Source organism: Saccopteryx bilineata, chromosome 6 (genome assembly GCF_036850765.1).
Source record: "Saccopteryx bilineata isolate mSacBil1 chromosome 6, mSacBil1_pri_phased_curated, whole genome shotgun sequence".
Lineage (NCBI taxonomy): Eukaryota > Metazoa > Chordata > Mammalia > Chiroptera > Emballonuridae > Saccopteryx > Saccopteryx bilineata.
Window position 1 is genome coordinate 170,136,684 of NC_089495.1, and position 21,018 is coordinate 170,157,701.

General features: G+C 42.1%; 1 protein-coding gene across 1 annotated transcript in view; it reads right to left on the reverse strand.

Moving 5' to 3' along the window:
- Positions 1–21,018, reverse strand: part of DTD1 (D-aminoacyl-tRNA deacylase 1) — a 227,232-nt gene that overhangs the window by 165,766 nt on the left and 40,448 nt on the right. Inside the window, exon 4 of the mRNA XM_066235051.1 lies at positions 15,602–15,708. Coding sequence (XP_066091148.1) covers positions 15,602–15,708 — 107 coding nt within the window. The remainder of the gene's footprint in view (positions 1–15,601; positions 15,709–21,018) is intronic.

A 21,018-nucleotide genomic window follows, 5' to 3' on the forward strand; every position in this document is an offset into this window, starting at 1 on the left:
TAAAATACCAAAGCTAAGAGATAAAGAAATAATACTAAAAGCTACAAGAGAAAAGCAGTCAAGGAGCCCCGATAAGGATGAAATCAGACATCTCAACAGAAACACTTGAGGCCAGAAGGGAATGAATGGCAAGAAATATTCAAAGTAATGCAGAACAGGAACCTACAATAAAGACTTCTTTATCCATCTAGGCTATGGTTTAAAATTGAAGGAAAAATAAAAAGCTCCCCAGACCAAAAAAAAAAAAAAAAAAAAACAACTCAAAGAATTCATTACAATCAAACCAATGCTGCAAGAAATGTTAAGGGACCTGTTGTAAACAGAACAAAAGGGGGAAAAAATCTAGTAAAAGAGAAATGTACATTTAAAGAATAAAATGCCAATAAACAACTACATATCAATAATAACCTTAAATATAAATGGAATAAATACTCCAATCAAAAGACATAGGGTAGCTGCATGCATAAGAAAACAAGACCCATAAATATGCTGTCTACAAGAGATCCACCTCAAAACAAAAGATACATATAGACTGAAAGTAAAGGGTTGGAAAAAATATTTCATGCAAATGGAAATGAAAAAATAAACCTGGGGTAGCAATATTTATATCTGTCAAAATAGACTTTAAAACAAAGGCTATAGTAAGGGATAAAGAAGGTCACTACATAATGATTAAAGGAGCAATCCAACAGGAAGGTATAACCATTGTAAATGCCTATGCACCTAATATAGTAGCACCTAAATATATAAAGCAAACTTTGATAAACATAAAGGGCGAGATCAAGAGCAATACCATAATAGTAGGGAATTTCAATACCCCACTAACATCACTGGATAGATCTTCGAGAAAGAAACATTACAAAGAAAGAGCAGACTTAAAGGACATACTAGATCAACTCGATTTAATAGATATCTTCAGAACCTTTCACCCTAAAGCAGCAGAATATACATTCTTTTCAAGTGCTCATGGTACATTCTCTAGGATAAACTACATGTTAGGGCACAAAACGAGTCTCAACAAATTTAAGAAGACTGAATCATATCAAATATATTCTCTAATCACAATGGCATGAAAGTAGAAATCAACTACAATAGAAAAACTGAAAAACACTCAAACACTTGGAAACTAAATAGCATGTTATTAAATAATGAATGGATTAAAATGAGATCAAGAAAGAAATAAAAAATTTCCTTGAAACAAATAAAAATGAACATACAACTCAAAATTATGGGATACAGCAAAAGTAGTCCTGAGAGGGAAGTTCACAGCATTACAGGCATACTTTAAGAAGCTAGAAAAAGCTCAAATAAACAACTTAACCCTGAATCTAAAAGAACCAGAAGGAGAACAGCAAGTAAAGCCCAGAGGTAGCAGAAGCAAGGAAATAATAAAGATCAGAGCAGAAATAAATAACATAGAGGCTAAAAAAACAATACAGAGGATCAATGAAACCAAGAGCTGGTTCTTTGAAAAGATAAACAGGATTGATAAACCTTTAACCAGACTCACCAAGAAAAAAAAGAGAGAGGACTCAAATAAATAAAATTAGAAATGAGAGTAGAGAAGTAACAACTGACACAGCAGAAATACAAAGGATTGTAAGAAAATCCTATAAAGAACTGAACTGTATGCCAAAAAATTAGAAAACCTAGAGGAAATGAACAAATTCCCTGAAACATATAATCTTTCAAAAATCAATCTGGAAGAATCAGAAAACCTAAACAGACCGATTACAACAAATGAGATCAAAACAGTTATCAAAAAATTCCCAACAAACAAAAGCCCTGGGCCAGATGGCTTCACAAGCAAATTCTACCAAATATTCAAAGAAGAACTAACTCCTATCCTTCTCAAGCTATTTCAAAAAACTCAAGAGGAGGGAAGACTTCCAAGCTTTGTTTATTAGGTGAGCATAATCCTCATTCCAAAACCAGGCAAAGATAACACAAACAAAAAAAACTATAGGCCAATATCCCTGATGAATATAGATGCTAAAATTCTCAACAAAATATTAGCAAACCAGATGCAGCAATACATGAAAAAGATCATACATCATGATCAAGTGGAATTTATTCTGGGAAGGCAAGGCTGGTACAATATTCGCAAATCAATCAATGTGATTCATCATATAAACAAAGGAAGGAGAAAAACCACATGGTAATTTCAATAGATGCAGAAAAAGCATTAGATAAATTCCAGCACCTCTTTATGATCAAAACTCTCAGCAAAGTGCGAATACAAGGAACATACCTCAACATGATAAAGGCCATCTATAACAAACCCACAGCCAACATCATACTCAACAGGCAAAGATTAAAAGCAATCCCCTTAAGATCGGAAAGAAACAAGGGTGCCCCCTTTCACAACTCTTATTCAATATAGGTCTGGAAATCCTAGACAATGCAATCAGAAAGAAAAAGAAATAAAAGACATCCAAATTGGAAAAAAAGAAGTAAAACTATCATTACACTGGGGAACAAAATTTTTGTTGCATCCACAAAAATGCTTGTTCTTACCTACCTCGAGTGTGCTAATCCCAAATATGACATTAGTTTTTCTCTGTAAGCTACAGTTTTATTGCAATTCAAGATTTTAGATTTTCATCTTATTGTAAAATTTTCAACATTTAGTTTAACATAATGAAGTAGAATGTCTCCTTGGGCATCATATTTGTGAAAATATAATTTATATAATGCAGTAAATACACTAAAAGATATGGCTGCATCAGAATTTGTCTACAATTTCAAAATAGAACATATTAAAACACTTATTTTAATCATAAAATTTGTGCAAAACTTATTTAAATTCTATTCAGGCAAAAATTTGCATTTGTAGCTCTTGCATTTGTGTACATGTTGAGGACAATTTCGTTTGATGCTCCACCAGTAGTCTGCTCATCACTAACAGCTCCAATATTTTCGGGAAACTTATCAAGGTGAATGTTTAGAAAGTGAATCTTAACGCTCATGTTACATCCAATGTCGCAGAAAGCCAACAGCATCCTTTGAACCAGAAGTTCATAGTTTTCTGCTTTTTTTGTTGCCAAGAAAGTTCTTTGTAACTGCCACAAAAGACTGCCATGCTGCTTTCTCCTTCTTATTCATCTTACTGGCAAATTCTTCGTCACATATGAGGGTTTGAATTTGAGGTCCATCGAATACACCTGCTTTTATCTTCTTGAAAGACAAGGCAGGAAAAGCAGAAATAGTATGTTGAAAACATTCACTTTCTTTGTTCAAAGCCTGAACAAACTGCTTCATTAAGCCAAGTATGGTGTGAAGTGTGGGAAAAATGATCCTATCTCGATTAACTACAATTTCATTCACAATATTTTACATCCCTACTTCCAGAGATTCATGTTTCGGCCACTCCTTCTGTGTCCAGTGTTTCTCCCGAGCTCAGCTGTCCCACAAACACAGAAAGCAAGGATACTTCATAAAACCTCTTTGTTGTCCTAGCAGGAAATTTACCATTTTAAGATCCACACAAATGATTCAGTTATGCTCCTCATACTTAAGAAAGTCAAGAACAATTTTTATGTCATTATAATCTTCTCACAGATAAGTTGAATAACCAATTGGTACCGCTGCATAAACATTACCGTTGTGTAAGAGAACACATTTCAGACTCCGTTTAGAGCTGTCAAGAAATAGCCGCCATCCTGTTGGACTGTAAGTGGTTCAACACCTAGCTGGTTGAGAATACTACTGATATCATGACAGTAAACAAAGTGTTTGTCTTCAGAAAAAAAAGTCCACAAAAGTTTGTGCACACTTCCTGAAATGGGATACTTTAGCTGACCAGTGAAGTATATCCTTTTCTTGAAGCCTGAAGGCTAATAACTCAGCTACTTTCTTTGATAGGCCCAAATCTCTTACTAAGTCATTCAATTCGGGTTGGTGAAACTGCTGAGGGGTTAATGACTGCTTGGCATCAGAAGAAGATCCTTCAGATTCTACAACCATTTCCTCATGCATCTTATCAAAATACACTTGATCACCATGTTCACTTTCTTCATCCATTAAAAACTTAAACTGGGCCAGGCCCTGGCCGGTTGGCTCAGCGGTAGAGCGTCGGCCTAGCGTGCGGAGGACCCGGGTTCGATTCCCGGCTAGGGCACATAGGAGAAGCGCCCATTTGCTTCTCCACCCCTCCGCCGCGCCTTCCTCTCTGTCTCTCTCTTCCCCTCCCGCAGCCAAGGCTCCATTGGAGCAAAGATGGCCCGGGCGCTGGGGATGGCTCTGTGGCCTCTGCCCCAGGCGCTAGAGTGGCTCTGGTCGCAACATGGCGACACCCAGGAGGGTCGCAACATGGCGACGCCCAGGATGGGCAGAGCATCGCCCCCTGGTGGGCAGAGCGTCGCCCCTGGTGGGCGTGCCGGGTGGATCCCAGTCGGGCGCATGCGGGAGTCTGTCTGACTGTCTCTCCCTGTTTCCAGCTTCAGAAAAATGCAAAAAAAAAAAAAAAAAAAAAAAAAATTAAACTGGGCCCAGTGGGCAGGCACCAGCAACGCTCATACCCAAATGCCCTAGGCAGTAGCAGCAGCAGAGGGGGTGGCGGACCTGCAGACACACCATACCTAGGGAACAGAGGCCACACCCAGTGGACTCCAGTGGCCAAAACCTTCCTTTACACAGAGAAAATGAGAAGGCAGAGAAATGCAACACAAATGAATCAAGAGAAATCCCCAGAAAAGGACCTGAATCAATCAGATATAACCAAATTACCAGATGCAGAGTTTAAAATAATGATTGTTAGGATGCTCAAAGATATTAGAACAACAATAGATGGTCATTACGAACACCTAAATATTAATAAAGAGATAGCAAATATAAAAAAGGACATTGAAATAATAAAAAAGAATCAGTCAGAAATGACAAATACAATATCAGAAATGAAGAACACAATGGAAGGAATTAAAAGCAGGATGGATGAAGCTGAGAATCAAATCAGTGAGGTAGAGGACATGATAAATAAAGGCACAGAAGCAGAGCAGAACAAAGAAAAGAGACTCAAAAAGTCTGAGGAAACTCTAAGAGAGCTCTGTGACAACATGAAGAGAAATAACATCCGCATCATAGGGGTTCCTGAAGAAGAAGAGAAAGAACAAAAGATAGAGACTTTGTTCAAGCATATCATAGCTGAAAACTTCCCTCAATTAAGGCAGGAAAACATCTCACATGTTCAAGAAGCACAGAGACCTCCATTAAAGAGAAACCCAAAGAAATCAACACCAATATACATCATAATTAAAATACCAAAGCTAAGTGATAAAGAGAAAATATTAAAAGCTGCTAGAGAAAAAAAGACTATCACCTACAAAGGAGCCCCCATAAGGATGACTTCCGACTTCTCAACAGAAACACTTGAGGCCAGAAGTGAATGGCAAGAAATATTCAAAGTAATGCAGAACAAGAACCTACAACCAAGACTACTTTATCCAGCAAGGATATCATTTAAAATTGAAGGAGAGATAAAAAGCTTTCCAGACAAAAAAAAACTCAAGGAATTCACTACAACCAAACCAAGGCTGCAAGAAATGCTAAGGGGCCTGTTGTAAACAGATCAAAGGAGAAAAAGAATATAGCAAAAGTGGAATACAGTTTTAAAGAATAAAATGGCAATAAACAATTACATATCAATAATAACCTTAAATGTAAATAGATTAAATGACCCGATCAAAAGACATAGGGTAGCTGCGTGGATAAGAAAACAGGACCCATACATATGCTGTCAACAAGAGGCACACCTTAAAACAAAAGATGCACATTGACTGAAGATAAAAAAAAATAGAAAAAAATATTTCTTGCAAATGGAAATGAAAAAAAAAAAGCTGGGGTAGTAATGCTTATATCAGACAAAATGGACTTTAAAAACTAAAACCGGGAGTGTCTCAGAGTGTGGGATAGGTCGTATTGCTGAAGAAATATTAGGATATGCAATCATATGCTGTTTTTTCTTGCCGATGCCCTTTGTATGGATCAGACAGAAATAACAGTCACTGCTGTGGTCCTTAGGTTCATGCCAAACCATGGGAATACCAAAAGGCATTCATTTGCATTTTCCTTTTGTCCAATCACGAAGCATTTCCTCACAATTATGACACACAATATGAGAAGCCCAATTCTTGTCTTGATCGCCAAGGGGAACTTGAAAATAGGCAATATATGCACGTGTCACAAATGATGAAACATTGCGCCTTTGATGTTGAAGTGTTAACAGCCTCACATATAACAGAAGGTGTCAGGATTATTCTTACATTTACGCCTACTCAAAGAAGCTATGATTCAATCTTAAAACAAAATAAGAGGGTGTTTTTATCAGATAATAATTTTTTACATTTAAAAACAACTACAATTATGTAAAAGTGATGTTTGTAAAACATTAATTGCCTTGTGGTTATGTTCAATCCAAGAATCGTTGCCCTTTAACTCCAATTTAAAAACCAATGCATGCCATTAACTATAACAAAAAGAAATAAAAATTTAAAAACTAGAGCATGCACCAAAAAACGAATTTCAGATTTGGAATTAGTAATGCAAAAATATATAGAAACAGTTCTAAAACCTCATGCAACAGAAAATGAAAAAAAATTTGTTCCCCAGTGTTATTTGCTGATGGTATGATACTGTACGTAGAAAACCCTAAAGTCTCAGTCAAATAAACTACTGGACCTTATAAATGAATTCAGTAAGGTGGCAGGATATAAAATTAATATTCCAAAATCAGAGGCATTATTACACACCAACAATGAACTGTCTGAAAGAGAATTTAAGAATACAATTCCCTTCACTACTGCAAAAAAATAATAAAACTAGGACTAAATTTAACCAAGGAGGTTAAAGACTTGTATTTAGAAGATTATAAAACATTGATAAAAGAAATCAGGGAAGATACAAACAAGTGGAAGTATATACTGTGTTCATGGATAGGAAGAATAAACATCATTAAAATGTCTATATTAAGGCCTTGGCCGGTTGGCTCAGTGGTAGAGCGTTGGCCTGGCGTGCAAGGGGTCCCAGGTTGGATTCCCGGCCAGGGCACACAGGAGAAGCGCCCATCTGCTTCTCCACCCCTCCCCCTCTCCTTCCTCTCTGTCTCTCTCTTCCCCTCCCGCAGCCAAGGCTCCATTGGAGCAAAGATGGCCCGGGCGCTGGGGATGGCTCCTTGGCCTCTGCCCCAGGCACTAGAGTGGCTCTGGTCACGGCAGAGCGACACCCCGGAGGGGCAGAGCATCGCCCCCTGGTGGGCTTGCCGGGTGGATCCCGGTTGGGCGCATGCGGGAGTCTGTCTGACTGTCTCTCCCTGTTTCCAGCTTCGGAAAAATACAAAAATAAATTTTTTAAAAATGTCTATATTACCCAAAGCAATTTATAAATTCAATGCATTTCCTATTAAAATACCAATGACATACTTCAAAGATATAGAACAAATATTCCAAAAATTTATATGGAACCAAAAAAGAACACGAATAGCCTCAGCAATCTTGAAAAAGAAGAATAAAGTGGGTGATATCATACTTCCTGATATCAAATTATACTACAAGGCCATTGTACTCAAATCAGCTTGGTACTGGCATAAGAACAGGCATATAGATCAATGGAACAGAACAGAGAACTCAGAAATAAACCCACACCTTTATGAACAATTGATATTTGACAAAAGAGTTAAGAGCATACAATGGAGTAAAGACAGTCTCTTTAACAAATGGTGTTGGGAAAATTGGACAGCTACCTGCAAAAAAAAGAAACTAGACCACCAACTTATACCATTCATAAAAATAAACTCAAAATGGATAAAAGACTTAAATGTAAGTCGTGAAACCGTAAGCATCTTTGAAGAAAACATAGGCAATAAGCTCTCCAACATCTCTCGCAGCAATATATTTGCCGATTTATCTCCACATGCAAGGAAAATAAAGGACAGGATAAACAAATGGGACTGTATGAAACTAAAAAGCTTTTGCACAGCAAAAGACAATAAGAACAGAATAAAAAGACAAACTACACAATGGCAGAACATATTCGACATATGTCTGATAGGGGGTTAATAACCAAAATTTATAAAGAACTTGTAAAACTCAACACCAGGAAGACAAACAATCCAATCAAAAAAGGGCAAAAGAAATGAATAGACACTTCTCCAAAGAGGACATACAAATGGCCAATAGGTAGATGAAAAAAATGTTTAACATCACTAATCATTAGAGAAATGCAAATTAAAACCACAATGAGATATCACCTCACACCAGTCAGAATGGCACTCATTAACAAAACAACACATAATAAGTGCTGGCGAGGATGTGGAGAAAAGGGAACCCTCCTGCACTGCTGGTGGGAATGCAGACTGGTGCAGCCACTGTGGAAAACAGTATGGAGATTCCTCAAAAAATTAAAAATGGAACTGCCTTTTGACCCAGCCATCCCACTTTTAGGAATATATCCTAAGAACACCATAGAACTGTTCCAAAAGAAGAAATGCACCCCCATGTTTATAGCAGCATTGTTTACAAAGCAAAGATCTGGAAACAGGACTAATGTCCGTCAGTGGACGAGTGGATTAAAAGCAGTGGTACATATATACAATGGAATACTATGGGGCTATGAATAGAAGGAAATCATACCTTTTGCGACAACATGGATAGACCTGGAAACTATTATGTTAAGTGAAATAAGCCAGGCAGAGAAAGAAAAATGTCATATGACCTCACTCATTTGAGGAATCCAATGAACAATGTGAACTGAGGAATGGAACAGAGACAGAGGCGGGATCAAAGAACCAGAGGAAAGTGGACAGAGGGACAGGGGATGAGAGGACGGGATACTCCTGGAGGAAAGGGGGAAGGGCACTGTGGGGAAGGGGCAAGGGTGATGTTGAGGGGAACACGGGGGAGGGAGGATGCATTGGGGGGACACTAGAATCTATGTAAACACAGTAAGTTCAAATCAATTATAATAATAAATAAATAAACGGAATGGCCCGTTGCTTGCTGATTCCACAGTTTTTCTACCGTCTGCCCAAATCCAATGTGGACCTGCCTGGCCTCAGCCACCAGCATTGCAACAAGGCTTCTTATGAAACACTACCAACCTGCCCAGTATTTTTCTACAATTGCCCAAGGCTAGAAAGCTCTTAATAAATTAATTAAAAAACTAAGAATCCCAAATTGAAATCTTGCATCTGTATAATTAAGTTACTGCTGTGCTCAGTATACAAATCCACAGAAGGATAAACTTCACCTTGCTCCCCTGGGATGAAGTAAAATGCAGTTCATCTGCAGCAGGTCAAGTCAAGTAAGGAGTTTGCTTTCTTAACACATCTACAAATGAGATTAGAAGATTAAAATAACTAAGATTCTGCTGAAAACACATACACAGGAACAAATAAATAAAGCCCCAAATCCTGAATGCAATAGCCCTTTAGTGCCCTGACAGAGTTGTTAAAAGTAGAACAGAAGCTTTGCTCTAGTTGGAGATTAGAGACGTTTTATGTGTCAAAGGTAGAGGAGATCATAGTTTTTCATTCATCAGCCACATTCCGACAGCAGTGAACAAACTCCAACTTTTGCAGTTTAGGTAACATATGCTATGGATTGAAGGAGGTGAGATGAAGGTCAATCAAAGGTCATTCCATCAGTGGGTCCCAGGTGGAGAGGCACAGTCATGTATCTTTTGAGAAGGCTTCTTTTTACCTCTGTGGTATACCAACCTGGACAAATTAAAATGGTGAAATAAAAGCAATCCCTTGCACCTTCCCAATTAGAAGTAGCCAGGCTGCTTAGAAACAGCTACAAGGATCCCACCCTTTCCTACCAGCCAGATATGCGTGCGCAGGGCAGAATTCCCCTCCCCCACAACTGACAGGACTCAGTACAGACTCTGGCTGCTGGTGGGTAGAGCGCAGGGCTGAGGCAGGGCAGGAGCCACCAGCCTGCGCACCCCACCCTCTCAGCAAAGGGCTGTTCTGTTTCCTAACTCAGGAAAGTGGGTGTTCACACTGAAAGAAAACCAGGACTGGTTCCCATAGCCCAAGAGATCTGGCAGGTGCCAGCCCTGCCATGTTGAGAAGCCCTCTGTGCAGCAGGTGAGGTCCCACTTCGTGTTACCACCATGCCCAACATGACAGTGTGACAAAGATGGACAAGAGCAACAACAAAAACTCTGTAATAGAGAAGTGACCATCTGCTTTTCTCCCCCTCCCTCTCTCCCTTCTCTCCTTCTCCTACTCGCAGCCAGTGGCTCAGATGGTCAGCCTCGGGTGCCAAACATAACTCAGTACTCAAGCATCACATCGCCCCAAGACAGGCCGATGCTAGGTGGATCCGACACATTGGCCAACAGGCATGCTAGGTGGATCCCAGTCAGGGCACCTGTGGAACTCTGCCTCACTATCTCCCTTCCTCTCACCTAAAAAAACTCACAAAACAACAACAAACTGTAATGAAGAAGCTCTTACGAAGTTTCTACTTTTGTTTTGGTAACACTTTGGTATAAACAAAGCAGGACTCTCAGTCAATGAAAATCAATGTGACAAAATGAACTAATAACTAGAATAAATGACAGGATCTGATATCAGTTTGATAACTAGACTCAGAAGCACACTGGGGCAGCTGTGTTAGGCTTGCTCGCTGGTTTACCGCTACAAGCCCTTTGTCTGACTGGTGCGTGAGCACATGGCAGTGCCACGTGTGTGTGACCTATATAAGGCTGTGGGTGCTTGCGCTCAGGGGCACTGTGGATGGCAGATTGCCTCCCTGCCACTGTGAGGGGTCATTTTGCTCTTTGTCTGCCTGAGGGGCAGTTTCCCCTGCCTGTGTGCTCGTCCACCGTTGTGAGACTTTATTAAACAGAATGGCCCAACCCTTTCCAGCTCTGCAGTTTTTCTACCATCTGCCTGAATCCAGTGTGAACCTGCCTGGCCTCAGCCACCGGCCTTACACACTTTACACACTCTTGTGACAAGTCTCCAACACGAACCTCGCTCAGGCCACGCAAAAACTGAGTTGAGCCTGGCTGCAGTGGCACAGTGGATAGAACATCGACCTGGAATGCTGAGGTCTCTGGTTCAAAACCCTGGGCTTGCCTGGTCAAGGCACAGACAGGAAGCAACCAATGAACAAGCTACAGTAGAGCAACAATGAGTTGATACTTCTCATCCCCCCCACCCTCTCTCTCCTCTTTCTAGAAAATCAATAAATAAAATCTTCTTAAAAAGCTGAAATCAACAACAGAAATCAAGGAACATCTGGAGTTCAAGTTTAAAAAACAGAATAAAAAAGGGAAAACCTACATTAAATAAATGTTCTATTAAAAATGGAAACTTATGGGCATCAGTATAATTCTTCCTTATATTCAGAATACTTCTCATTAGATTTGTCTCACAATGTGAGCCCATCTTTGTGCACCTATGGTTGGGGCTGCCACCTGTGTGCTAATCTGTCCCGTTTCCCCTTCTGGATTCCACAGCAGGTAACACTGAAATCAGCCTGCCCCTGTCACTGAAGAGCAAATAAATCAAATGAGCCTCTTCCTGCCCCACCACCTACCCTACTTATCTCTCCTCGACCCCACAGAAACCACGACTGTCTCCTTCTGGAAACCACAGTTTCCAGGCATAATGCTGGATGCTTGCTGATAAGACAAATGTACAGAGAAAAGTACAGGTGAAGGGATGGTGACATTCAGAGAAGCATAAGATTAAAAGCCCACGCACTATATTTTACTGGTCAGCGTATCCTACTGACTCGTCAACACCCACATGAGCTAATTCAAAGCGTATTTAAAAATTCAATTTTTCAGCTCTTTCCAGCATTTCAATTTAGGGAGGCTTTCAATTCCATTAAATAAACAAGAATATAAATAATTAGTGGCAACACTATAAACAAGGCGGGCCCTGGGCCCCAGGAAGAGCCCCTCAATTACAAAATGCCCCCTTGCCAGGAAAACTCCCGTGCTCTCATACACACGCATCCTCATTCATGAGACCCAGGCGAACATCCCCAGCCAACTAAAGGGAAGCGTTTAAGATTAAAACAAGAGCAAGAATAAATTTCTACCAGCGGGAATGGCTGGCTAGGGGGTTGAATTCTCCCACTATCTAGTCACCACAGAAGAAGACACACTCTAGCAATCTTTTGTGGGAACTAATCAGCATGTTCCTATCAGAACCGTGTTCTTCCACAAAAAAAGCAACAGGGAGAACAGCTGCTGTCTGGCGGGTCTGCTGCCGCTCCCACGCTCTAGTCCCTATAGAAGCGCATCCTCAGAGTGAGACTGGAATCTCTTCTTCCCACTTCTCACCATCAGAATGCATCACGACCCACAGCAGTCGGTGGGTACCCGGGGCACGGAGCTGATGCAGCTACAGAGAAACGTTCATGGCTCCAGTGGCCAGTTCCAAAAACAGAGATCTGGTTAGGGCAGACAAACTGTGAGTTACCTTCACCAGCGCAGTCTTGACCAGCAGCAGCTGCACCACCCAGAGACAGAGCTCTGGGACTCCTACAAATAAGAACTGCCCTAATTTTCAGTACATGCTCGGAACAACTGAGAATGCCTCCTCCCCTCCACAGCCTTAAAGGTCAGCTGAAATCTCCAGTCCCCTTGGTGGTCTACGCAGCTCAGCGGCAACAGCAGTGGCATCAGCCTCCTCAGAATGCAGGACGTTCACAGATGTCACAGTTCACAGGCCCAGAGCAAACGATTCCAAAACCAGCCACATCCATGCTCACCTCCTGGGGTGGGCACCGCCGTGCACAAGACTCGGGAAGCTTAAATTTCCGGAGTGGTGTGGACAGATAAAAGAACATGGAAACAAGCAGAGAACAAATGGTCCTAAGTGCTGCGACATAAGTCATCAGAGCAAGGTGACAGAGTAGCTGGCAGGTGCTTACTGGGATCAAGGGGGTCAGAGGATCTCTGTGTCGGAGACCCTGACATTGAGACCACAGCCAGAGGTAGGAAAGAGCTCCGCCTGTTCTCAGAACAGAGGACCAGGGGCAGGAGAGGGGCAGCTGAGAGGCGGGAGAGGGGCAGGTGAGGGGCAGAGTGAGAGACTGCTGGCAGGAAGCAGGCCACAGGGACATGGCAGGTGGCCATTCAGGCCGCAGCTTTAGGAAGAGCATGAAATGATGGCCTCCTGGCATGTCCTAAGTGGACAGTACTGTTCTTTCCCGGTTCCCGCTGCCCTAAGCCTACCCCTGAGGGCGGGGCTGTCTGCACCTCTTTCTTCCTCACAGTGCCCAGCACACTTGGACACAAAGACACTTGATGCATAAACACACACACACACACACACACACACACTGTTCATCTGCTCAAATGGTTTAAAGAACCTACATTTAAAAACTTGTCAAAAGACTCATTCCTCTGTAAAGTATGCAATGCTCACAACTACAGCAGTTGGGATTATAATGGAAAATAAAACACTTAGAATTAAAAGCTCAGTTGATAGAATGCTTGTTTACTTATTGGTCAAAATAATTTGGCTGCAGTTTTCCTACCAACACAAACATAAACGAATTATCTGACCTATGGCAAACCCCTTCTCACTGAGAATGGAAAGGCCAAGAAAGGCCACAGACAGAGGCCAGTGCCACCGCCGCGCCAGCCCCTTCCTGCCTACTCGGTGCCTACTGGACAGCTGGCGGCTAGGTCTGTGCGGTCTTCCAGGGCCGGAGACTTCAGGAGCGCCCTGGTAACACGTGAAAGCCAACGGGAATAAGATGGATGCGTGAAAAAGACAGAGTGAGGTGACAAGAGGACAAAGCGCTTAGCGGAGGCCTTCGAGAAGACAGGAGGGATGACAGGAAGAGGGGGAGGTGGGGAGGGTTCCACAGCCCAGGTCAGTCTGGCTCCATAACCATCACACAGGCAGAGCCCCCATTCAGAAGGGCCCCATCCTTGTTTTAATGCTCTACTGTCACCATCTTGAAATTCTTAAAAATTTTTAAACAAGGGGCCCTCGTTTTCATTTTGCAGAGTCTCACAAATGACAAGGCCCACCCTGGCCCGGGTGCAGTGCTGGCCTCAGCACCAGGAGGCAGGAAGAGGGAACACAGGAGCAGGCTCAGTGCCAGCCAACAGCCTCCTTCTCTGTGATGCAGGAAGAGCGCCACCAGCCGGGAACGAGCAGGAGGGCCCCCCAAGGGAGAGAGGGGCACATCCCTGTAGGGCGGAGAGATCTGGGACACGCCGCCATAACCACACAGTCCAGGCTCATCCACATCACCTGGAATAAGACAACTCAGTGCCATGTACTGCCTCAATGACGCACTAAAAACAAGATCACTTCTGTGCTGTCTGTGGTTCATGTCAGAGTATATAACCTCAGTGCGAGCACAGGAAACCCTACTGAGGACCATGCAGAACAGCAGACCAGTAGTCTTGAAAAAGTGTCAAGGTCATGAAGAAAGAGAAAAGAGAGGAGCTGTCACAGATTGGAGAAGACTAATTGGACCCCATGTGACATTACCTGAAACAGAAAAAGGACATTAGGAAAAAACCTAGTGAAATTTAAATAAGGTTGTCGTGTAGTTAAGAGGATGTATCAATATTAATTTCAATGTCTTGATTAATGTACTATGATTATGAAAGAGTGAAATGCAAGGAAGCTGGATAAAAAGTATCTGCAAGTTCTGACTCCTTTTTCAACTCTTCTGCAAGTCTCAAATTATTTCAATACAAAAAGTTTAAATTTTCATGTGGATTTTTTATCTGTGATTTCTTTAATGCTATCACTAATTCCAGGACCCCCCATTATCAGCTTTGAAGTCTAGCACTATTGTGCCACACATGCTCCTGCTTCTCTATCAACCCAAAGAATCAGTAACAGAAAAAGAAAGTTATGTCCTCTATACAAATTCTAATTCTGAGGAGATCACACCGCTGTAAGTTTATATGATACTTCCCCACACCTGGTGCATGATTCTGCTCTGCAGCACCTTAGCAAAGGGCGGGGGGGAGCAGGAATGTTCCCTCAGTCCCACTCCTCTGCGTGCCCCTCCCCCATGTCTGGAAAGCTATTAGGTGGGTGTGTTCATTAAAGCCCTAAGAAGTGTTGACCTTCTATGAGAACCACGTAGGTTACAAAAACTATCAACAGATTTCCTTTCTCTATTTTATTTTAGATTATTTTCTGGACGCTTACAGAGTTGGCAGCAAATCCAGGTCAGATACTGCTTTAGAAAAATGAGGTTTTACAAAGAACATTGGGTGACACATCTGCTTACACCTGGGATAAAAATCCACTCCAGGTAACTATTTCCAAAGGGCCAAGGCAAGTTGTGCTGCTACTCTGCTGCCACCCAGTGGCGTGTTGTTGCCAAAGCACCTCACCAGGGCACAGGAGCCCAGCGGATGAGCTGAGCTCTCCGCAAGGGCATTTTTCTCTGGAAGCCAAAGGCAGGCGAAGGCCAGGGAGGAGTGCTGTCCCTGCCCGCCCCAACACTAGGAGGCAGGATATAGGCTGAGGAGAGATGTATTAAAATAAATACTAGGCTACACAATTAAGTGTTTTGGCAGACTGAGCTGCTCCAGGGACTAACCTGAAGCCCCAAGGAGTCACAGGCACTCAGGAAACAGACCTGGACTCCAGCCTTACCTGCTTTGGGTCAGAGAGAGCAGCTCCAGGGGCTGGGGATTCCAGTTCTATGGTCACGGGCCCGTCGTTCTGAATGTGGACTTGCATGTAGGCACCAAATTTGCCATCTGAAAGAGCAATTCAAACACTTACACGATGTGGGGACTCCAGATCACCCCACCTAAAAAGCACACCTCCTCAGTGTGATCAGAAGCCTGGGAGTAGGAACAGTCAGCAGAGAGGGAGAGGCAAAATTAAACTGCAGGGGAGCCACCATGTACCCCACAGACTGGACAAGAATGCAAGACGTGGTAACATGGAAGAAGGAGGGGCTTCTGGGTGAAGAGGACTGTGAAATGGAGGAGAGCATCTTTTTTCTTTTTTTTTTTACAGAGACAGAGAGAGAGTCAGCGAGAGGGATAGGTAGGGACAGACAGACAGGAACGGGGAGAGATGAGAAGCATCAATCATCAGTTTTTCATTGCGACACCTTAGTTGTTCATTGATTGCTTTCTCATATGTGCTTTGACCGTGGCCTTCAGCAGACCAAGTAACACCTTGCTCAAGCCAGTGACCTTGGGTCCAAGCTGGTGAGCTTTGCTCAAGCCAGATGAGCCCGCACTCAAGCTGGCGACCTCAGGGTCTCTAACCTGGGTCCTCCACATCCCAGTCCGATGCTCTATCCACTGAGCCACCACCTGGTCAGGCTGGAGGAGAGTATATTGGTGTAACCACTTGGGAGGGAATTTTGGTGCTGTACCCAGCAAAGTTCAAATTGAACAAATCCTATGACTTTGGAATTCTATTTCAGGAAGTTGGTGCTAGAAACTCTTACACACAAAAAAAACCTCAAAGGTTCATTATGGCAGTGTTTATAAAAGAAAAAAGTGGATACAATCTGTCTCTCAGTGGGGGAATGAAGGCATGCACACTACCTTAATTCCTCAGTGGAATACTGTAAGGCAGCCACATCTGTCAACATGGCAAATTTCAAAAACATAAATGCAATCTTTAAAAATAACTTGTAACAAGGAGACATCATTATTTCATTTATATGATATTTTTAAACATCAAAATAAGTTATTTTATTTATGGACAGATACCTATATATGTATGTATGTGCGTGTGTGTATCAAAAAACCATAGGCAGAGATGGAGATGGAGTAGGCGGATGTACCAACTTCCACCTCCCAGAACCAAAGTGTATTACAAGTTAATTTAAGAACAATCATCTGGAAAAACCAACTTTTGACTAAACTAAGAGGACTCTTCAACCAAGGAACACTGAAGAAGCCACACTGAGACTGGTAGGAAAAGTGGAAACGCAAAGAGGACTGCCCAGCTCCTGGGAGTGAACAGCAGCCCAGAAGGAATCACACGGTGGGAGGTGAGTTTAGTGGAGAGGGGAGGATCCTGGGCCCCAGGAACAAAGCCTCAGCCAGCAGGCCCAGAACCTAGAAGAGGCATACAAACAGTATTTAGCTGTGAAACAAGCCAGAATACTGTTTGCGAGAAAGAGAAAGATTTCTCAGACCCAGGATTCTTCTTAAACAGACCCCGCAGAAACCCTCTTTCACAACCACTCACCCGGGGCTCCAGAGGACAGGGAGAGATGAGCGGACCAGAGTAGCAGGAAGAGAGTGTAATCTAGGAGGCACAGGGAGAAACACTTTGAGGGAAAGCCACCCTAACCCCTGGCTGAGTCACTCCCCAAATCTAAAGTGAATAGTTTTCCTAGAACCAGCAATACCAGCAAAGGGAAGCAGGTCACCAGCCAAACAGAAGCTCTCCTGCTGCACTCAGAGCAGAGTCACAGAAGCCGGGAGCCATCAGGGATAAAGTATTGAATGCTAAGGTCTGAGCTGCACTGACGCCCCCTTCCCCACTGCTGAGTGCTTGCTGGAGGGCAGGAGGTGGGACACAGAACTGGTTGGCGGGGGCGAAAGCCAGGGGCTGGCTGCAACTGAGGCCCTCCCACCTGGGAGGGGTGGAGGCAGAGGATGGCCATGGCGGCAGAAGGGGCACACAAAAGCGGTCAGACCCACAGCTATGCGCCGGGCCACTGAGAGCAGTCTAGCCTGCAGTCCCACCAGCAGGGGCAAGGTGAAAGCCGAGAACTGGTTGAGACCTGTAGCTGAGCTCAGGAGAGCAGTCCCGCCCACAGGGGCAGGATGAAGACAGGGGGCCAGCCAGGGCTTGCAGCCCAGGCACGTGAACAGAGTCCCGCCCACGGAGGTGAGGCAGAAACCACAGTGACCGCTGCAGCAAGCAGGCACCAGCAATGCCTGTGCCAGAACACCTGAGGTGGTGGCAGAGGGGGTGGCGGGCCTGCAGACAGACCACACCTAAGGAACACAGAAGCCACACCCATCAGACCCCTGTGTACACCCTTCTTATACACAGACAAAATGGGAAGGCAGAGAAATGCAACCAAAATGAATCAAGAGAAATCCCCAGAAAAAGACTTGAATGACTAGGAAATAACCAAATTACCAGATGCGGAGTTTAAAATAATGATTGTTAAGATACTGAAAGATCTAAGAGTAACAATGAATGGACATAACGAGCACCTAAATAAAGAGATAGCAAGTATAACAAAGGACATTGAAATAATAAAAAAAATCAGTCAGAAATGACAAACACAATATCAGAAATGAAGACCACATTGGAAGGATTTAAAAACAAAATGGATGAGGTGGAGGATTAATTCAGTGAGTTAGAGGACAAGATAAACAAGACCATAAAAGCAGAGCAGCAAAAAGAAAATAGGCTCAAGAAGTCTGAGGAAACTCTAAGAGAGCTCTGTGACAACATGAAGAAAAATAACATCCGCATCATAGGGGTTCCTGAAGGAGAAGAGAAAGAACAAGAGATAGAGAATCTGATTGAAGAAATCATAGCTGAAAACTTCCCTAAATTGATGAAGGAAAAAGTCACACAAGTTCAAGGAGCACAGAGAGTTCCATTAAGGATGAACCCAAAAATGCCAACACCAAGACACATCATAATTAAAATACCAAAGCTAAAAGATAAAGAAAGAATACTAAAAGGTGTAAAAAAAAATGCAGTCTATTACCCACAAAGGAGCCCCCATAAGGAAGACATCTGACTTCCAACAAAAACATTAGAGGCCAGAAGGGAATGGCAAGAAATAGTCAAAGTAATGCAGAACAAGAGCCTACAACCAACCAAGACTTCTCTATCCAGCAAGGCTATCATTTAAAATTGAAGGAGAAATAAAAAGCTTCCCTGACAAAAAAAAAAAAAAAAATTAAGGAATTCATTACAACCAAACCAATGCTACAAGAAATGTTAAGGGGCCTGTTGTAAACAGAACAAAGGGGGGGTGTGAATCTAGTAAAAGAGGAATGTAGACTAAAAGAATGAAATGGTAATAAACAAGTACATATAAATAATAACCTTAAATGTAAATGGTTAAATGCTCCAATCAAAAGAAATCAGGCAGTTGCGTGGATAAAAAAACAGGACCCATACATATGCTGTCTAAAAGAGACACACCTCAAAATAAAAGATACACATAGACTGAAAGTAGGGATGGAAAAAATATTTCTTGCAAATGGAAATGAAAAAAAAAAAGCTGGGGTAGGAATACTTATATATGACAAAATAGACTTTAAAACAAACACTATATAGTAAGGGATAAAGAAGGACACTACATAATGATAAAGGGAGCAATCCAACAGAAAGATATAACCATTATAAATATCTATGCACCTAATATAGGAGCACCTAAATACATAAAGCAGATTTTGATAGGCAAAAGGAGTGAGATCAACAGCAATATGATAATAGTAGGGGATTTTAATACTTCACTAACATTACTGGATAGATCCTCAAGAAATAAAAGTAACAAAGAAACAGCAGACTTAACGGACACACCAGATCGACTGGATTTAATAGATATCTTTAGAACTTTTCATCTTAAAGCAGCAGAATATACATTCTTTTCAAGTGCTCATGGCAAATTCTCTAGGATAGACATGCTAGGACACAAATGAGTCTCAACAAATATAAGAAGATTGAAATCATATCAAGCATCTTCTCAGATCACAATGGCATGAAACTAGAAATCAACTACAATAGAAAAACTGAAAAACACTCAAACACTTGGAAACTAAATAGCATGTTATTAAATAACGAATGGGTTAACAATGAGATCAAGAAAGAAATTTTTAAAAAATCCTTGAAACAAATGAAAACGAACATACAACAACTCAAAATTTATGAGACACAAAAAAAGCAATCCTGAGAGGGAAGTTCATAGCATTACAAGCATACCTTAAGAAGCTAGAGAAAGCCCTGGCCGGTTGGCTCAGTGGTAGAGCGTCAGCCTGGCGTGCAGAAGTCCCAGGTTCGATTCCCGGCCAGGGCACACAGGAGAAGCGCCCATCTGCTTCTCCACCCCTCCCCCTCTCCTTCCTCTCTGTCTCTCTCTTTCTCTCCCACAGCCGAGGCTCCATTGGAGCAAAGATGGCCCGGGCACTGGGGATGGCTCCTTGGCCTCTGCCCCAGGCGCTGGAAGTGGCTCTGGTTGCAACAGAGCAACGCCCCGGAGGGGCAGAGCCTCGCCCCCTGGTGGGCAGAGCATCGCCCCTGGTGGGCGTGCCGGGTGGATCCCAGTCGGGCGCATGCAGGAGTCTGTCTGACTGTCTCTCCCCGTTTCCAGCTTCAGAAAAATACAAAAAAAAAAAAAAAAGAAGAAGAAGCTAGAGAAAGCTCAAATAAACAATTAACCCTGCATCTAAAAAAACTAGAAAAAGAACAGCAAGTAAAGCCCAGAGGAAGTAGAAGGAAGGAAATAATAAAGATCAGAGCAGAAATAAATGACATAGAGGCTAAAAAAACAATACAAAGGATCAATGAAATCAAGAGCTGGTTTTTTGAAAAGGTAAACAAAATTTATGAACCTTTAACCAGACTCACCAAGAAAAAAATAAAAAGGACTCAAATAAATAAAATTAGAAATGAGAAAGGAGAAGTAACAACTGACAGCAGAAATACAAAGGATTGTCAGAAAATACTATGAAGAACTGCATGCCATAAAATTAAACAACCTAGGCAAAATGGACAAATTCCTCAAAACATATAATCTTTCAAAAAATCAATACAGATGAATCAGAAAACCTAAACAGACCAATTTCATCATATGAGATTGAAACAGTTATCAAAAAACTCCCAATAAACGAAAGTCCTGGGCCAAATGGTTTCACTGGCATATTCTACCAAATATTCAAAGAAGAACTAACTCCTATCCTTCTCAAGCTATTTCAAAAAATTCAAAAGGAGGGAAGACTTCCAAACTCCTTTTATGAGGCGAGCATAATTCTGATTCCAAAACCAGGCAAAGACACTACAGAGAAAGGAAACTATAGACCAAAATCTCTGATGAACTTAGATGCTAAAATTCTCAACAAAAT